The following is a 21,009-nucleotide window of genomic DNA, read 5'->3' as shown; positions in this document are numbered from 1 at the left end:
ACATGCACAAATATATCTAACAAATGCAAGGCATTTCTAGATACTGCATACCTTGCTTGTGGGAGATTTTTTTAGTATCTTATTAGTAACACTTGGCTTCACATGGAAATGAGGTAAACAGCCAGCAGCCCGATGGGAATTTAAGACTCTGAAAGGTGAGCAGTGTCATGCACGTCTGCAGAAAAGCTAAACAGGTTTCTGAGCAGTGTCACAAGACCTGCCAGGCAGAAATGTTTGTCGTGGTCCAACCTTGCTGTTTGACATGGGAAACACCATATGAAGAGAAAGCCGAACTAACATTGTACTAGTGTGATGCAGAAACATAGCTTGCACTGTATGGGCAGCAGTGACCCAGACAGGGTGAGGAGCAATTCTGAACCCGCCATTTAATAGCCAAGAGCGAGGAAACCATTTAGGAAGTGTATAGATTGAAGGAAAGCTCATAGTATGTTTGAAACACTACTAATTCAGTGGCAGTGGCATTTATATTATATACATTATTGACTTTCCTGAAGAATATATGTCGTTAAGAAGAGAACTCATTAGTGTAAGGGTAATATTTTGTGAATATTGAATTGTCTCATTTGAAATAACAAACATTACAGATAAGTCTGTTGTTAATAAATTAAAAGATAAGAAAATCTAATATGCACCTGATTGCATATTTTGATCCTAAAATGCATGCCAAGTAATTGTTTTGTGGACCACATTTGTATTTTGAGATTCAGTCATCAGTCAGTGGAGCTCAGGTTCATGTCCTGGCTATGGGAAGTCTACATTCCAATGGCTGTGGTAATCCCATTGTTTAGGGAGGTAAGAACTGAATCGTCTCTCAGTGCTGCAGTGACTGGTCGGGACACTCCCAGTGAACTCTAGCAGATCGTTGCCCTACAAGAGCCAGTAGCTCTGGGACATCCATCTGCTGACCAGCTCATGGGTGTAAAGAGGTGACTGGCTTGGCCTAGCAACCAGAGGACATTGACTGACCTTCAGTTCTCCTGAGCTGTTATGGTGAGTTAATGCGGTTAGCCAATATAATTGTGGAGAAAATAGTTGGGCAGTATACAGTGCTCCTCCTTTATAACACTGTAGCCATAGAGCCATGCTATTTGTGATCCGCCTTATAACGAGACTACTAGAGTTAGTGTAATGGAATTATGGTGCAAATGGGAGACAAGAGTATACCTCTTACCTCTTACCTCTCATACCTCTGCAGTATAAAGGGGGGAGCACCGTATATATAACAAAAATGTGGTATTGACTAAATTATGCAAGTGGTACAAGTATTTCATGGACACATTTTTAGTCATTTGTATTAATGCCAGTTTTCATGTACTGTCATTTATCATTTCTGTCAAGTTGGCTGGCAGCGAATGGACTCTGTGGCATCTGATATGTGTCCTGCCCAGACAGCTTGTTAAAGGCTTGACACAGGCGTTCTCAACCACTTTAATTAAACATGTATTGTATTAATATTTAGCTTCAGAATATTTTCTTCTCAAATGTTGCCTTTAGGTTAAATACATAAGTGTATGATTTTATAGAGGGCGAAAGGTGTCAAAAAAGAAACTCAATACTTTTTTTTTTTTTTCTTCCTGGCTGCATGATCCTATATAAAACCATACAGAATAAAAATATACTATTTGTAGGAGTAATATCACATTAACCTATTGATACCACCATGCTGTCAGCTACAGTATATGCTTTGTAGCATTGAGAGTACACATGTGGTGTGAGAACTTAAGCATGTTTTTAGTGTGGATCTCATTTTCAGCCCGTATTTAAAAATGTCATGTTATTCATCAAACTTTATTCTGCCATGCACAAGTTTACATAGCTCATGCATGCAATTAAGATTCCACTCTCCCTTTCAATCCTATTCAGCAATTCTGTGTAAAAAGCTATTTAAACCTGACGGTAGGTGTGTAATAAATCTTAAATGCACACCATTGTCCCATATGAAACAATGTGCATTACAGTGCTTGTTAAGCATTTTGAATACAAATGTATGTTGAAAATGACTTATTATCATTTCTAATTGTGGTTTTATCATCAAGATGTACACCTTTAATATAATACAGAAAAGGTAAGGTTGTCTTTACCTTTGGCACATTAATAAAGACTGCCTATAAATTCTAATCAACCCAAGTCGACAAATGTTTTGGCATGAAGTGCATTCATCTGTGCACACAGGCTTTAGGCTTGTGTAGGATTATGTATGGCCTGCCCTTTGTTTTAATTGGGATTTTGATAGGCAGTTCTGATTTTTTTTCATCAAAATTTTGCCCTAATATTAGAGGTTTGCCCTGTCATCAGAATCAGGGCCTTAGGGTTTCAAAAACGCCATCAAAAAGCCAAACAGTGTGTTTATTAAAAGGACTGTAATATACATTTTTTCAATATTATAGTTCACCTGTTAAACTCATTTTATGGTAATTCATTAGAATTAATGCAGCTAGCAGTACAAGAAACAAGCAGTCTGAAAAGGAGTTGGAAGGCCTGGCATTATGATTAATGTCTAGTAAACATTTGCAATGATTATGTCAGATACTATGTTAAGATGTGTGCTAACCTATTGTATGCTAGCCTGAATAACTTTTGGCCATGGGGCTCAGCTGTTTCAGTATGTATGCCTCTATTAGTTCAGCCCACTACGCTGACACAAATTCATAAGTAAATCTACTGTACCTTAATGGTTTCCCCTTAACTCATCCAGCTATAATCTAAAGGTTTGAAATGACACGCACCATGGGCACAGAGATCTCCTCTGCTGCAAAAGACTAAAAATACCTTTCATTTAACCAGCCAATGGGAGATAAAAGCGAGCAGTTTAATATGCCATAATTCTTAACTTTTGCATTTTCTTTTGTAATATTTTCTAAATGAGCATATGTTGTTTCTTTTTTTTGTTTTAATGTCATATATATATATATATATATATATATATATATATATATATATATATATATATATATATATATATATATGTTGTTTAAATAATGTTCTGTTACTATTACTCGTTTTTTACTTGAAGAATACATTAATGCAGCATTTTGCAATATATAATTTAGGGGTAGTCTAAAATGATCATCAATTGTAGCAAGCTGACACTCCACTGCCTTCAATGCTTTCTTGTGTGCTGTAAAGGAAACGTGAGCTAACAACAGTGGATCTTTTTTCTCATCTAAGCAAAATGACATTTATGGTGGTTACAGATCTTTTTCGGCTAGTGATGTGAATATTTCAAGCTGTATAAAAAAAAAAAAAAAAAAAAATCATTTTTTTCTGGAAAAATATCATAATTTGTATGGGCATACTTTTAAAAAACACTTGCTGGCTGGAGGGTCACTCCGACTAACTGGTTGTGAATCCTGTCAGAATGGTTAGGATGCCCCACTAAAAAAAAAACCTCCTCTGCCTTGAGTTTCAGTCCAGCTTTTGTATTGAATTAGACAGCTAATTGACTATAAGGCCGGTCTGATTAACATCTTACCAGAGATTAAGCCGTGGTGATGCAGTTACATGCATGTTACAGAGGTTGCTTCCATACTTGATTATATACTGCATTCAAACTGGCAGCAGCTTATGTTTTCTTAAAACATATTTATTAAAAATGTTTCTGAACCTCAAGAAATTCAAAGGTAGTTTCAGGGGTACAGGTCTAAAGAACAGACATACCTGAGAGTAAATGTCTCCAGGATATGAAAACATGTGCTATAATCTGCATTTCTCTCAAAACTGCACATTTGAGACATAAACAGCAAATGGTAGTGCAACATGGCTATTTATGGATTTTTAAAGTTCGCTACTATTGCTTTAGCTTATAATAATAAAACTCACCACAGTATTTCGGTGAGAACTCACTCTCACTCTAATGTATGCTACGTTTTAAAATCTTATATTCACAGATATTTGCAGCTGAATAACATGAGGTGTTTGTTGAAATCCACCTCTGAGGGCTGCTTTGTAGAGCATTCAGACCTCTTAGTGGATTGTGATCTCATCAGGCCTCAGAAGCTTTGCAAGGTTGGCTCATAGTGATGATATAATCTTCCCCACTGGGCTAAAACTCAAGCTGTGCTCCTTTGTAGTGTTGTGGGCTTGCACTGTTAATAGATGTTGTGTTTTGGATGTTACACCAAGATCTATTATTCTTTTTGTCATTTAAAATGGTACTTGTTGAAAAAATAATATGCCCCCCCAGCAATATCTGACAAGATAGTGAAAAAGTGTTTTACAAAAAAGAAATAAACACTGAACTTTTCTAGATTGAAATTTAAAAAAAAAAAAAAAAACTATAAGGTACAGCAATGTAATGATGCTAAAAAAAAAAAAAAAAGATTGCATTTTAAAAGATTCACTACAATAAATCAGATTTATAGCTCCTTGCTTCTGTATGCAGACTGCAAAAAAATAGCAGCGCGTCAGAAAGGGCAGCTCTCGACTAATAGCTGTCCTCTCTATCTTTTATGACAAATGAGATGTTGGCAATCAACCAGGAAAGTGAGAGAAACAGTTTGGTATTCCACCACAGGTGTGTCTTTCAATTCATTTATTGAAATCCAGAGTTGCATTATGAACAGCAGCCATCATGACAAGCAGTGATTAACGTCCTTCCCTGGAGAGAGCTGAAAGCCAGAGATTGTGAGAAAGAGCTCAAGTACACGGTCGGTCTACAAATATACATATATTAATGTACAGCCTCCTTGTGGACTTTTATAATATAATATAATAATGGACTTGTGTCTAAAGAGCACAGTTTTAACATCAGTAATCAGTTGAGTAATTTCATTAGTATTTTAACATTAAGTAATAGATGAGTATATATAAGTATATATTAATATTATAATTATATATATATATATATATTATAGTCACTATATGCTAATTCGTGACAGAAAATATCCCTAACTATATACATTTTTATAAAAAAAAAATAAAAACATTTATTTTCTGATTGATCACTAGATGTCCTCACAATTCTAAATCGAATCTGTATAATTTAGCTGGTCAATGTTTACTTTGCTTGTCAAAGATCAATATAAAATGTCCAAAGAAATGTACTCATTCCCCATTGGAAATAGTTATGAACCTAGAACATGGTGGTAAAGCACATGAGAGGTCAATGGGTGTACATGAACTGATTGGGACATTGCATACCAAAAGAAGTTTGAAGTTATGTACAGACTGTTTCCTTAGTATTATTAATTTCTCATTTACCAGACGCTTTATCCAAAGTGACTTGGGGGTGAATTGTGCACCAACAACTGCTGCAGAGTCACTTACAATAGGACCTTGGAGCACAAGGAGGTTAAGTGAGTTGCTCAGGGCCACACATGGTTAGTCAGTGGATGAGCGGGGATTAGAACCAGGGATCTCCTGGTAACAAGCCCCTTTTTTTAAGCGCTTGACCACCAAGCCTCTTATCTCTTCACCTTTACAATCTAAATCAATTTAAATCAATAGTGATGGTCAGCATAAAATAAACAGCATACATACAGTGCTGTATATGTGCAAGAGCTACTTTGTATTTATGCTTGATTAGGACTAAACATGCATAGTGATTACGTTAATAAAACCTGCATGTAAAATCTCAAAAAAGTATTGTATTTTTACAGACTCCAGAGGAACTTGAAGATGTATCTGATTTAGAAGAGGATTATGAAAGTCGCAGCCGCACCAGTGTTCAAACGGAGGGGAAGACAGACAGGGTATGGGTGTTTCCCTCATTATATCACACAATGACAAGCCATCGTTGTGTTATAAATAGCCATAATGCAGTTTTAAAGACATTGAGATGAAGTTTTTAAACCATTTACAACCCTATAGGGCAGATTATTCTAGGTTTTTGCAACAAATTGCAGTGCCCACTATTTTTGTGAAAAGGAAATCAAACCAAAAACTTTACTGTCAGTCAATGAGCTTCCTGTATTTTATTTTCACAGAGCAGTATTAAGCTTAGGACACACTTGAGCGGCGCGGGGCAGCGCACGGGGAGCGGTTCAGGGAGCGAAGTGGGGCGGTGTTTGGCAATATCACTTTGCTTGGTGGACACACATCAACGGTTTTGAAACAGCGATAAAAAAAACAAACTGCCCACCACCTCACAGCACTGTACAAAAACCCAAGAAATGCATATCATTCTTGAACTTTTACTGCTTGAACCCAGAGTGAACGACCATGTCCAGCTCCATAACTTTTTATCTAACGTTATAAGTTCCCGTATTAGAACACCACTCAGAAATATTTGCCTTTTATTTACCTAAGGATATGTATGTAAAATATGATATTTATTTTGGGATACAATGTGAAAGCCTTTTTCTGCAAAGAAACAGCTATTATATATCCAGCAGCGCGCTTAACAAGGCTGGACTGTGGTTCTGTATCTGTAATTATACATTGTATAGGAGCTGCTATTATTAAGGAAAATAGGGATCACATACTTCGCAATTGTTTACACAATAATCAGTCGGTTGGCAACTGGTTAATTACTTGGAGTGTATTTCTGACAAATGATACAGAATGTCCAGTAGCTGGATTGATGTGGGGGGCAGGCGGTTAGTATTTGTTTTGGATCTTCAATAGACCCATAACCAACACCCTTGAAATTCTTATATTTATAATCAAATATCTCAGGATGCTGAGAAACTTCAGCTATGAGTAGCTCTTCCATGTTGATGGATATTCGAGTTCATCAGGACATGACGTATCCCACACCATGGACCTGACTGGCTAGACCCAGGTTTGCCGCTGCGGAAAAATGTTTGAGCAGCAAAATATCGCTCGCCGATATTCTGCCGCTGCGACACTTTTCCACATTGTCATTTTTTTCATCATTGTGTGTTCACTTTAATTCAAATAAAAGGTGAGCGATATGTGCAGAATTTTGCCGCTCCGTGCTAGAGGTGCCGTACCACTCATGTGTGTCCTAGGCTTTACCCTTCACGATGCTGAATCCCTCAGAGTGTATCTCTCTAAGGTTCTGAATCTGCCACTCTAATCACAGAGAAAGCAACTGTTATTGATCTAATTATCTTCATTTAATCACCAAAGCTTTGCTAATTTGTCTGAAGAGGGAGCCAGTGTGTTATTCTTCACAAAGCTGATTGGTGTTATAAATAGGACACCTTTAAGCAAAAGAACAGAAACACTATTCAGCAGTTAAAGCCAGAAAAATGTATATTTATCCCTTATTTGTTTGTACAGTATAGAATCTTGTAAGTAACAGAAGAGTAGTTTATTAGTAATTCTGTGTGACCCTTGATCTGGGAGCACCTCTATTCAATGGGCGTGAAATGCAAGGTGTGTTGCTGTTCGTGCTTCTACCGAACACTATGTAAGGGTTATAATAAGAAAATACAATTATTAGTTATAAATATAGAAAACTGCATCAAAACAAGAAGCCCCCCCTTAAGGCAAGCAGTGGTTTTGTTTTATCAATTCTGATTTAAACTCTGAAGCCTTCCACAGCAAGGTCTACTCTAAAAGTAGGTAAATGAATCATCTTAAGTGCCAAGGAGACTCCCGCATCACTTCAAGGGTGAAACAATATATGAATTACATTTACATTTACACTCGTCTTAATCAACACAGAAAATTATTTAATTAGGCTATGATCAGTAGTGGTAAGAGCTTGTGCCTTGCATACTGATTGCAAGTTAATGAAGACTAAGTGCAAAAGCACATTTGAGAGGATTAAAGTTGCTGTAACAGTGTTGAATTTGCAAGAAAGAAAAAGTATCCCAAGGATTGAATTGAATGATTGTGCTACTAAAAAATAAATAAATAAATAAAATTCTGTCTGTTAATTTCCTTGTCAAATATGTTAAGTCTCACTTCATTTCTAGGCAAAGATGACACAATTGCCAGAGTCTGAAAAAGCAAAGATAGCGGAGCAAGTAGCCGATTTTAAAAAGGTGAAGAGTAAGCTGGATGCAGAGATTGAAATCTGGGATGACACAAGCAATGATATCATTGTTCTTGCTAAGAAAATGTGCATGATTATGATGGAGATGACAGATTTCACCAGGTAATTCTGAAAATGAAATGCAAATTTAAATACTACTACTACTACTAATAATAATAATAATAATAATAATAATAATAATAATATAATAATAATAATAATAATAATAATTTACCTCACTGTTGGAGGTCTCGCTACATAAGATCGAAGGCTAACGCGACTATTATTTCAATAAAAGTGAAGCTGCTACCTTAAATAGCAATTTAAATAATACAATAAACTAATAATTTTAACATGTTCAAGTGTCATGTGCTAAGCAGAACCCTATCGTAGTAATCTTTCTTTGTAAGTGCAGTGATCAATATATTAAAATCCTTCAGTCTTAAGCATTTTCAAACTTTGCTGTCTGGTAGCTGTCTGTTTACCATGTGGTGATGTTTTACAAAACAACAGTTTAGAGGATTCTTTAAAGTTGTAACTGGTGCGTGAAGGGTAAGTCAATGCAGTAGGGTTTTACTTTTGCAGATGGTGTTACAGATTGGTATTTAACTTCATGTAGCCTGCAGGTGTTTTCCAATGCCTCGTGTAGATGCACATTAGCATCTCTCAGTATGACTAATTATATATATATATATATATATATATATATATATATATATATATATATATATATATATATATATATATATATATATAAAATTGGACTCAAGCAGTTTTTTCCAAAGCACCTGTACATTTTTCACAGCAGATCCGAAAGCTCATCACATGGATTATAATGCTCTATGCAGTGTATTTTTCACAGTGTACTTTATGCATACAACTGTCATGATATGTTTAATGGCAATGTATTTGTAGTTTGCACAGTGAGTCAGCCTAACGTCTTATTTTGAGCTTCAAGATCACAATCATATTTAAAGAAAATAGTAGTTACTTAGTAAATACATGTGTACTTCTATATTCATGCAGTGTTATTATTCATAGTAGAAAACCATATACCTTTTTTTTGCTTCAGCCTGTGACTGCTCTTGAATATATAATTTGCTTCTGCAAAAGTGGGAGCCAGTCTGTGTTGTGTAGGAGATAGGGTGGAGGGAATAGGGTAGAGGGAATGGGGGGTGGGGAGGCAACTAAAACTGCATATTAATTGACTATAGAGGATGAGGAGAGAATATGCCAGTATGTACAGCATGTCACACTTTTGATTTTTACACACATCGAGTTGTGATACATTTTTCACTCTAGCACATGTTATTGGGTATATCAGAAAAGGATATTTAGAGGAAATTGTCCATCTTTCCTTATGTTTTCACATGAACATACAGTGAATTTACTTTTACTGACACTGATTGCTTTAATGTTGTATCTATAGTCGTGGTAGGGAGTAAAGGTGTGTGTGTTAGTAGAGTACATGACTGTTAGTAGAACACACGCATCCCCAGATAATGACAGGTACCAAAGGAATCTTGAATTCACAACCTTTTAAGCACATGCCCTTTATTGTCACAATCAAAGTGTCTGTTGGTTGTCTTTGACTAGGATATATTATGAATAAAACATGTTAGTCTTCTAGCCATTACTACCCTAGAACACTTAATGCATAATGCAAGGATTTTAGAAAAATGTGTGTTTCCATTTAAAAAGGACAACATGCAGAATTCCTTTTGAAAACATTACATTTACTGTATTCAAAGCAGTAAAAAACTTCATGGGGTTTTGGTTTAACCAATTCCTAATCTGTAAACATGGAGTTTAGAACGTGATCCTTTCTGTTACATATCTAAAAAAATGATTTTGTTAAATAAATGTTTTATTTAAAAATACTAAGGACCATTTCCTGATCTTCTCCAGGGCAAAAAACAATTACTATGCCTACTTGTTGTATTAAAAAATAAAAGATAAGTAAAGCGTTTTTCCAAATCTGACAGTAAACTAACTGAACTGATGAGTACAACATAAATTGATATATTTAGGTTGAGCATTGTGCATATGTAAAACTATTATCGACAAGTTTCTTTATTTATTACATCTGCATCTTCATTGATGTCCAGCATTATAAATCTTCACAGATCTGCAGCCTTGGCTAATTCTGGAAATGCATTTAATGGAATACATAAATCTGAACAGTTCATTTTGCATGATCGAAGACTGCTCAGAAATGCTCAAGTTTTGATAAAAAGGTATAATATTAACACACTGTACAGGATTGCTCTCAGCTGAGGACACTTTAGTGAAGGTACTGACAAGGCTGTGGTAATGTTAACAATAGCATCACTGGGAGACATGAGCCGTTTCAATGAAGAACACGATTATTTACATTGTTGCTTATTAATATTGTTACCGTTTAATATCATTAAAATACTGTAGGGGCTCAGTCTTCCATCTGGCAGTGACGGCACATTAATGTCAATGCTTTATTAATAGAGGGAAAGGGCCACTGAAGCTCATCTCCGATGTCATTGGTGCTGCAATGATGATTTCAGATGCCGGTTGCAGAATGGATGTTCTGGCTCGACAAATTGCTAACCAGGTAGGTAAGATGAACAGTTTTCAAGGGTCTTCTGAAAATCCATAAACAACGTTCCCTTTAACAGGATTGTAGGCAACTAAATAATTCCATGAATGTCCACCCCATGCAAGTCCATTAACTGTAAAAGTGTATATTTTCATTAGAACACATGATATTTGCTGCTAATAACCATTAAGATACTCAAACACACTGCAGAGGTGAAATCACCTGGAAGTTCAGGTATAATGGATAACCTGGAAGGGAAGGAAAGCAAGCTGAAATCGTTCTTTTACCTAGTGTAGAACCTAGAACCTAGTGTATGTTTTAAAATGAAAATACATGTTTGTGATACCATGTTTCTTTTAAAACTGCACATTTGAGAGCTATATAGTGAATGGACGTGAATGACAGATATATGTGGAATTACAGTATTCATAAGCTGCAACATGTATCAGCTGCTGCAGGGTCTTGGGACTTCTAGTATGGTGTTCAGGGACACTGTTAAGTAGTAGGGTCTGCCCATTGAAAAAAAAAAAAAAGACATGGAGCCAAGATCCTATGTATATTGGTGCCATCAATACAATGCAGCCACTCGGTGCTTTCCAGTTCTAAAAACGACCAGGGAAGTGCTTGAGCAATGTGGTATAGTGAGGATCCTAATATTGTAACTGTGTGTGTAGTCTGTCCTTCTTTTATACACTATACATGTACATACCTTTGAAGAAAAAGCACTTACTGTGTGCCTTTTATAAGGTTTACAGCACTATATCTTACACAGAGTGTGACCAGAGGTTTTGCAATGCAAGCACAAAGCTTCAGTCTGTAGTTTATGTATTAAAAGGCAATAGTTTGTCTTGTTAAGGTCTACTACCTATAGACTTCTATTCAATGGATACAAGGTAATGTTAGCCTACATTTGTCTTATGAAAAATCATTGGAAATACACTAATGTGGTTGGCTGTGTGGAACCTGAGAATAAATATATTCCTCCAGTAAAAATGATGAAATCAAGCAAAACGGGGAATTTATGAACTAGATTTGCAGCAAAATTATTTGTATTGACCTTTTGTGCTACAGTTCTGCTAGTGGCTGTTGATAATAGCTTTTCACATAGGTTGCCTTTGTTTATTTTCAGTATGTTCACAACCATTGCATCATTTATTAGTTAACTTTGAAGGATTTCATCAAAAACTCATTTCTCTAGAAGACAGAGGAATCTGGTGCCCCCTTCTTTTCTCTTTGATTTTTTGGTTTTAATAGCAGTCTGCAACAGTGTTATCTTTTCAGTACTGAAGACAATTCTTTACTTGTTCTGAACAAATATATTTAATTGTATGATAATATTAAAATAAATCGCAGAACTTGACCAATATCTGTGAAGATGTTTTTTCACCTTATTTCCCTCAAAGGTAGCTCTCTCTTTACAGTGGTTTCCATGTTTTTGAGTAATCCAGATCAAAGATGGTTAGGGAGCAAAATTCCATGAAATCCAATTTAGCTTAAGTCATTTCATTATTTCATTGATGCAGTATTTAAAAAGTCAAGTCTTGCTCTACTGTTTTTTTTTTATATATGTATATAAAATGCCCATATAGTATGTGACAATCTCCTGCTCTGTTAAGGATACAGTTGTATTTAATCAAACACAGATTCCAAGTCAGTTGTTTGAACAACTTTTAAACAAAACCAAAGTCAGGACATGTTATTGCTTATTTATGTTCCATTTCCACCTGTCCCATGCCTGCTTTGAAAGCAAGTTGAATTGGAATTTGGCAGCAACTGTCTTCCTAAATAACATTAGCAAGTGAGCCAATCACATCAACAAGCAGATGATCCAAAGTTCAAACTGCAGTGAAAGACAACACCTACCACAAAAAAAAAGGAACCACAACGATGATGTGCCTTTTTTTAAAAGTAATCTTCAATGTCCAGTTTCAGACTGCAGATAGAACAGGGAGCAGCCCAGGTTTGATATTACAGTAGAACAAGAAGAGATTCACTTTGAAAGAACAGTTTTATTGTGCAAATGGAAGCTCTGTTACTGCATATAACCGTATCTGTGCCTCTTCGTGTTTTGTGCAGTGCCCAGATCCATCCTGTAAACAGGATTTGCTGTCTTATCTGGAGCAGATCCAGCTTTACTCCCATCAGCTGAAAATCTGCAGTCAGGTGAAATCTGAAATTCAGAACTTGGGTGGAGAGCTCATCACATCTGCAGTAAGTAAAGAATGGAAAATCGTTTCCTATTATGTGGCCATTATGTGTTTTCATTGTAATAATACACTTCCTGCTATCTATTATTCTCTAGAAACACTGTTTTGGGTACACTACCTTCTTTTCACAAGACTGTATACAGCACAGGTCTATGACGTGATCAGTTTACATTATAACAATGTCTGCTACTTGATATTTATTTTGAAAAGACACGTGGTGTGGAATAAAAAAGTGGTGCAACTGAGTATCTTTAATACATATATACGGGAGCTGTGCTGTGGGAGATAAACAAAAAAACAACACAGTCAAGGGACCAAATTAGAGAGAGTTAAAAAGAAAACTGCATGAAGATTTCATGAAAACTGGAAAGTTTCAAATACAAAGAAAAATAGAGAGAAGAGAATGAGTGGATCGGTTGGGTAAAAATAATAATGTTGGTAACATAAAGACTTGTTAGGCCCAGCAAGGCCTTCTACTTCAAAATAATAATAATAAATAATAATAATAATAATAATAATAATAATAATAATAATAATAATAATAATAATTATTATTATTATTATTATTATTATTATTATTATTATTATTATTATTTGCATTTAGAGACAATAAGACATACAATATACGGTATTCAAATAAAATAATTACACAGTAGTAGCCTTCCGCTTGTAGTTCATGTTTCCCTTATGTATGGCCCCATGTAATTGAGATTTTAAATCTCAAAGGGTACAACTATTATGATGTTCTGGGAAATCACATTAGATTATAACGCATTTGCTTTGCGGTTTAATACAGGACTGCCAATACCGGTATCCCTTTGCGACTTAAACCACAAGAGCATTAATCAATACATGTTATACTCTCTTTAGGAGACATGTATGGCTTATTAGATCGTTTCAGTGTTTCAGGGAGTAGCTACAACATTTCTTCCCCCGTTTGAACAGAATTAATTCCTAGTTTTGACTGCACTTTAACAAATGGCCAGTTCTTTGTTTAATGTTGTGTCTCCCAAGGGATGACTTCATCTCATTGAGGTTTTATTGTTTAAATAATTACTTACTATACATTCTATTTCCTTTTTTATCTACAGATGATTTTCTATCCTTGATATATTAAGCCATAAAATGTGTGCAGGGGATACTGAAAGTATGGTTTTATTACAATACCCTACATTGAAAGCTATTAATAAAAATTTAAAAAGTTCAGTTCAGAGGTTTAACGAATCTTGGCATATTCAGGATTCAGAAAAAACTAACTTTTGCCAACCAACAAAAATGAGTAACTTCTTGTTTGCTTTTCAAGAAATTAGCCAGCAGGTGCTGTGAGCAAATGACCTAGCATGCAATGTGTCGTACTATTTAAGTATTCTCTAATGTAGAAACTGATACATCTTGTTTATGGTGGTACTTTATTTTAAGCAAAACAATGTTGATCAAAATGTAAATCCCTTTTATAAGGGATATCATTAACACTGTAGAACACAGTTGTTACAACACACCCAACAGCATCCACCAGGACACAGTGCTAACAGCACAGTGAGTGTTAGCAGGTCAGGAGTGGAGAGGATGCACAGGACACAGTGCTAACAGCACAGTGAATGTTAGCAGGTCAGGAGTGGAGAGGATGCACAGGACACAGTGCTAACAGCACAGTGAATGTTAGCAGGTCAGGAGTGGAGAGGATGCACAGGACACAGTGCTAACAGCACAGTGAATGTTAGCAGGTCAGGAGTGGAGAGGATGCACAGGACACAGTGCTAACAGCACAGTGAATGTTAGCAGGTCAGGAGTGGAGAGGATGCACAGGACACAGTGCTAACAGCACAGTGAATGTTATCAGGTCAGGAATGGATGCACAGGACACAGTGCTAACAGCACAGTGAATGTTATCAGTTGAGGACTGGAGATGATGCAGTATTTGTATTGCATGGCCTGAAGCTCCTGCTGGCTAAAGTACATGGTTCAAATATGCAATCCAGTAACGTTATTAAACAGGGATTTGTAACAAGAGCAGTTTTTGATTTGATTTCTTTTTTAATACTGCAATGGCCATTCTACCCCTTTTTTTTCATTTGACAATTCACACCGAAATGTATAATCTTGCAAATCCCATCACAAGGAACAGATATATTATTGGCAGATGTGACAGGTCTGTGAATTCTACTGAAGGTTAAATCTGAACACTGACTATTAGATGCAATATATTCTTACTTGGCATTTGAAAACATCTCCCAACTTCTATTCTAGCTGAAGGAAAGAGTAAAGTTATGTTTATAGCTGTTAAAACTTAACTTTAAACATGAACTGAACATTTATGGTTTAATATGTCATTGAACTACTCAAATAGCTGTTACTAGAAGGTGATGATGATCATTTAGTTAAAATTATCTATTGAGATATGTAAAGCTCTGCGCTGTTTATGAATTAATATCCATAGTTCGAAATGATTGATATTGCACTTATGTTGATATATTATTTTATTCAGATATTTGCTTTACAAATACTGCATTTTCTTTTTCAGCTGGATAGTGTTACATCCCTTATCCAAGCAGCCAAAAACCTGATGAATGCTGTTGTGCAGACAGTAAAGATGTCCTACATTGCATCAACTAAAATCATCCGAATCCACAGCCCCACTGGACCTCGTCACCCTGTTGTCATGTGGAGGATGAAGGCACCCGAAAAGAAGCCACTAATTAAAAAGGAGAAGCCAGAAGAAGTTTATGCAGCTGTCAGGAAAGGTTCTGCCAAAAAGAAAATTCACCCTGTTAAAGTTATGAGTGAGTTTAGAGGAAGACACGTCCAGTAAACCTGAATTGTACTTTTGTAAAAATGTGTCCAATTCTGTATCTAGTTTGGGCGTGTTTTGTGAAGGAGGTGCTATTTAACGTATCAAAGTAGATTTTCTTTAACCTTTTCAGTGTCACCCACAGTACATTTATGCTTCAGTGTCTTAGAGTTATGCACATGGTTAATTGTGGCGTATAATTCAGCTGCATTACTTAATTGTTGTCTTTCACTTGTTTTGCTAAGCCTTTCTTTTGCTTCTGTGTGCATTTTCTATATCAACATTGAGGGCACTCTAAACTAAAGGTAATTAAATGGAAAATACAAGTGTTAAAAATAGAGGGATGATAACAGCTTATTAGATCATTTCAGTGTGTCTCTGTCTGTAATGGACTCTTATTGCTGGTCATTCTTAAATTTGTAGTGTTTATTTTCAAAACCTGTTACCCACATGGAAGCAAGGCACACAATTTCATGTTGAAGAAAATGAAAAAGAAGACATACATGTTGCATTTAGCACACACAAGACAATCTTATGAAGAATGTAATGCTTCATATATTTATTTTGAAATTAAGTGCAATTCAATATGTAACTGCTTTTAGTTAAGAAAAAATATATATTTGAAAATGAGATTTAAGAAAAAATAAATTAAATAAACGCTTTAGCCAGGGGGCTGACATGCCTTCACAATATTGTGTAATGATGTTAGCACGTCAGAGATTCTCATTGCAACATTTTTTTGTAATGTATTTTTTGCCCTAAAGATGTTTTCTCCGCTAGAAGCTTTTACTTTTTTTAAATTTTGAGCTCTTTGACAAGTTGAGGAATTGACCTGTAATTGTGTTCAAAGCTGGGGAGCATGTGTATAAGTGGCTGCTCATCATAAGAGGCTACAGTCACCCTCTGTCTGTCAAGTTTTACTGTATTTTTATTGGCTATGTGATGCAAGCTCACTGCTAGCCTCTACCACCATAATTAGACTTAATCTTGATGTGTCTGTTGCTAGGCAGGTTATGGGTCACGTGTGGCTACTCCCTTATGTTTCGATTTCCGTATACAGTACATATTGTCGTTTTTATAACATTACAGATTTGTTTAATTTATACACAATTTTCTTCACTTTCTATGGAGGAAAAAATAAGAATAAAAATAACAATAAAGTTCGTCCAAAGCCTAAACTAGATCTTCTTCAACAGGGAGTATTAAAACACTGTTCTTTAATTCACCATTAGTTTTTTCTTTTTTTTCTCCTACTCGCAATGTTCTGTCGTAGGAGTCACTTTATATCACGAATTATGTATGCAAGGCAAGGCAAGTGGGTTCATCTGTATCTCTCTCTCTCCCTCTCTCTCTCTCTCTCTCTCTCTCTCTCTCTCTCTCTCTCTCTCTCCTCTCTCTCTCTCTCTCTCTCTCTCTCTCTCTCTCTCTCTCTCTCTCTCTCTCTCTCTCTCTCTCTCTCTCTCTCTCTCTCTCTCTCTCTCTCTCTCTCTCTCTCTCTCTCTCTCTCTCTCTCTCTCTCTCTCAGTTTTGTTGTTTAGCCTCCCCACTTATTAAAGTCAGGAGTCACTACTGATGTGTATATAACCAATATGTGCATCATATTTATTTTGAAACTACCAACTTGTTCAAGGCTTACTAAATGCCAGAAAGTCTATTACCAGTTAGAGCCTTTGAAAGCAATATATACCTATTGAATCAACATTATATACAAAATGAAATGGGTATCAATTCATAGAATGCTAATTTATTGCCAGGGGGGCATGTAGAAACCTTATTTATCAATAAACTACCGCATGCTCTTTGTATTACATACTAAATGAAATGCTGGATGAATACATCAGCTATGAACTTATCTTTTCATTTTTAGAGATCTTAACACCACATAAAACATGTATGAACTATGTCACGCTAACATAAAGAAACAAAGACACAGGTAGTAGAAACAGCTTTAACCACTTTATAGAGAGCCACAGCTCAAATAGCATGCACTGGACGATCCAGATTCAAGGCTGACTGTTTATCCACCAGTTAGATCTTCTGCAATGTGTGTACTCTCACGTGTGCTCTTACAGCAATGTGTGGAAGTTTAAAAGATAAAGCATTTAGAAAGGTGCTCTAATTCACTTTAATAATATCTATATCTACTGAAAAATGCAGTCTGTTAAACGTTGTTAAATAATAATAAACTTTAATGGCATTGATTGTTTGAGTTTTAATTTGTTTCTTACAAACACAATAAAACACTGTTTGACAATGTTAGTATAAAAGCATACCATATTGTTTAGACTATACTGAGCTGCTTTTGTAAGAGTCTCAACATCACTATAGCATACTATATAGAATACTATACTAACTTGCATATTCTAAAATGTGTAAAGTGGTATGAACTATATTCCAAAAAACTAAATAGTTAAGAATGAAGGACACATCTAGAAATCATAAAACTGCCTGATATGATCGCAGTTTATTCATATTCACAGCTGTCCATGTCTTTCAAAGCTTGGACAATGGAAAATAAACACAAATAGATTATATAGTTTACTGTGTAAGCATTTTTTTTTTAATCCATAGCACGGCTTCTGGGATTGTTCTTAAATGGAATGTAACCTTGTTCATCCCCTTCTTTTGAAACCAATATTTTTGAAAATGAATATCACTCTTAATTTCTTGTTCTGTCTAAGCTTAATCTGAGAAAGTAAAATACAAAGATAACAGATCATATATATTTTAAGAAAAACAGGGTGGTATGCACTGCTTGGAGAGAACACAGCACAGCATCTTCCAAAACAAGCGCTAGGGCATGGAAGTGTATGAAATGCATTCAACGGCCCCTCTTTGCATTAAAAGGCAAGCAGCCGTGTTCCTTAAACTGAGACTTAACACAGAGGTAATGCTATGAGCTAAACTAAATGTGTACCTCTTCTTATAGGTTCAAGCTGCCTTCTTCTGCCTCGCTTATTATATACCCAAACTGATATCTAAACAACTAGATTCCAAAGCAAGTAATGAAGAAACATAACTAATGAAGAAATCAGTTGACTCGATCACTCTTTGAACTTGTTCCTTTGATAATCATTTTATTTGTGTTTCAATGTTTTGTTTTTCTTTTCAACTAGATATGCCGGTCAAATCTAATACATTACACAGACATTAAATGCTAATGTACAACTAAGAAGTAACACAGTTAAAATAAGATAAATGTGTTCTACACAAATAATTGGACACACTGAATTTAAAGAAAAATTACAGAACACACACACACACACACACACACACACAAAAATCCCAAATCTGTACCCAAATTAACAAGATTAACAATTCAAAGTATATTTTTCTTCTGTCGTTGATAGCTTGCCTCAAGCAAAGGCTCTCTGTATGGTGGAGGGTTGGTGGTTGGAAAACAGAACTGACAAGAGACTAATTAAAATCGCACCCCAGGCTATAATAAAAGAAAACAAATGAAGCACTGGAACAGTAAAGTCAGTGAGAATACTTCATAGAACCACTCTGTTAGCAAAGGAAAGAAAACCACAGAGTGAGAGGAAACCTCTGGGTTAGAAGCTCTTTGTGGCTCTGTATTTTAGAGATGATAGGGATTATTTATTCCATTGTGCTGTAATGATGAGGTATGACTTATTTAATTGGGTGAGGTAAAAAAAAAAAATGTACATGTCCTTTCAGATTCATAATCTAAGAACTGAAACAGATTGTTTCTATTTTGTTGTCAGTCTGTCACTTCTGAGCAGATAGTATTACATAACAATGAACCACAAAATATATTGTTTAAAAGCCTATACAACTACAACACGAAAAAGGAATGCTGATATATTCGAATGCACTGTCCTCGATAATACATGGAACCAAGCACTCAAGCTAGAATAGCACTCATGTGCATCCCAGCTTGATGTAATTGAAATTGCAAAGACAGCTGTTCACAGGGTCTAATGAAAGCAGCCACACAGAATACTAGGTCTGAGTTATACTATCGATGGTAAAGCAATCAATCACAAGTTATTGAACACTCGTCACCCCGTCACTGCTGTTCAGCTACCTACAGACCTTCATTATTCATACGGTGGGATAGTGAGTTCAACATGAGCGGCTATCTGAACTCGAACACACAAGAGTTTACCTATAAAAAGATACTCACCAGTAATTTTGCTGTTGCAATCAGTATAATAAAATTCCTTCCATCTGCACTTACACATTCACAGAAACAGAGATGTGACAGCTTTTTTTTTAAAGGAACCCTCTTACTGAAAGGGTTACAGAACACCCTGTATAACACAAGTAAATGCATCACTTTACATGAACTGTATCTTGTGCTGTATTGCAGCTTTACATATTTTTTGTTTGTTTTTAGTGTTGGTATCCACACATCATGAGTCATAAATAATCTGAAGATTAAGCAAATCATGTTTGAAAAGATATTGCTGTGTTACTTACAAAAACACAGGTAAACTAATGCATGTATTGTTCTGTAACCCTTTTAACAAGATACTAGCAAGATTATTTCACAAATGTCCTTTGTTATTTATAGTTTAACAACATCATCTGTGTTTGAATGTGATTCTGGAATGATTTCATGTTTCAGCAAGCTTAATGGTCTTCCAATGTTTGTAGGGTGTAGCTTGTACAAGCAAACTGATTAAAAACAAACTCTGTTATTTCCAGGGGCCAGCAAACCAGTGTATTGAGGGCAGAGCGTTTGAACATGTTGAGTAATAATAAAGAACATAGAGCCTGAGCTAACACTCTCTATGTCTTTGAGTAGGAATATTTCATGGGTTAATTTAGTCTGAAAATCATATATTCTCTGTTTAAAACTTAATTTTATATAATGAAAGCGGACCCCCTAAGAGACCCATTACAGATAATGACCTCCACTCAAACGGCCAAGCAGAAACAGCTGGACATCTGAAAAGGGAAAACAGAGCATTCCAAGACACAAGACAACTGGGCATACCTGTTGTGAGGTCGTCCCCTCAGTCAAATAATGTCTTCATCATCCATATCTTGTGATACTCAATAATATGGTAGTAATGTAAATATTCCTTTGAGTAAACACCATCTGTCCCTCCTTTGATACAGATGCTGCAATGTACACCACTTTCCTAAGGGAAAACTGACTGCCTCAATGGTTTATATTTAAAAGGGTAAAATAAACCTTGCGTGTGAAAATAAATTGGACCTGATGTGCCTGACAAGCGCTGAATAAATGGACTGCAAAGCGTTAATAGATCTTAACTTGAGGTCTGTGCTTTCCGCTATCCTTGAAATAGCCACACTTCATGGGAAAAGTGCATTTGATTTTTATATTGTTAACAGGTATTCCTTTTCAGAATCAATTCCCATGCCATTTTAATTAATTCCTACACTGATCAAAATTGCAATCAGCAGTATTCTGTTAAAATGAACTTCTTGCAGTGGCAACAAGTTGCTTTAATTGAAGTCACTGTTTGTTAATCAAAGTAGTTGATTATTTTTATATTTTTATTAATATTTCTAAAATACTAATTTGAAGGAATTGTAAAAA

The 21,009-nt window shown here is 35.6% G+C and overlaps 1 protein-coding gene across 1 annotated transcript in view; it reads left to right on the top strand.

The window, feature by feature from the left end:
* The window catches only part of LOC121325624 (catenin alpha-3-like), a 185,407-nt gene extending 169,206 nt beyond the window's left edge, over positions 1–16,201 (top strand). Inside the window, exons 14-18 of the mRNA XM_041268439.1 lie at positions 5,619–5,711; positions 7,848–8,029; positions 10,388–10,493; positions 12,555–12,689; positions 15,207–16,201. Of these exons, the coding sequence (XP_041124373.1) occupies positions 5,619–5,711; positions 7,848–8,029; positions 10,388–10,493; positions 12,555–12,689; positions 15,207–15,494 (804 nt within the window). The 3' untranslated portion in view covers positions 15,495–16,201. The remainder of the gene's footprint in view (positions 1–5,618; positions 5,712–7,847; positions 8,030–10,387; positions 10,494–12,554; positions 12,690–15,206) is intronic.
* Positions 16,202–21,009: the final 4,808 nt, after the last annotated feature.

The sequence above is a fragment of the Polyodon spathula genome, chromosome 13 (assembly GCF_017654505.1).
Source record: "Polyodon spathula isolate WHYD16114869_AA chromosome 13, ASM1765450v1, whole genome shotgun sequence".
Classification (NCBI taxonomy): domain Eukaryota; kingdom Metazoa; phylum Chordata; class Actinopteri; order Acipenseriformes; family Polyodontidae; genus Polyodon; species Polyodon spathula.
This window is presented reverse-complemented; position numbering and strand designations above follow the sequence as displayed.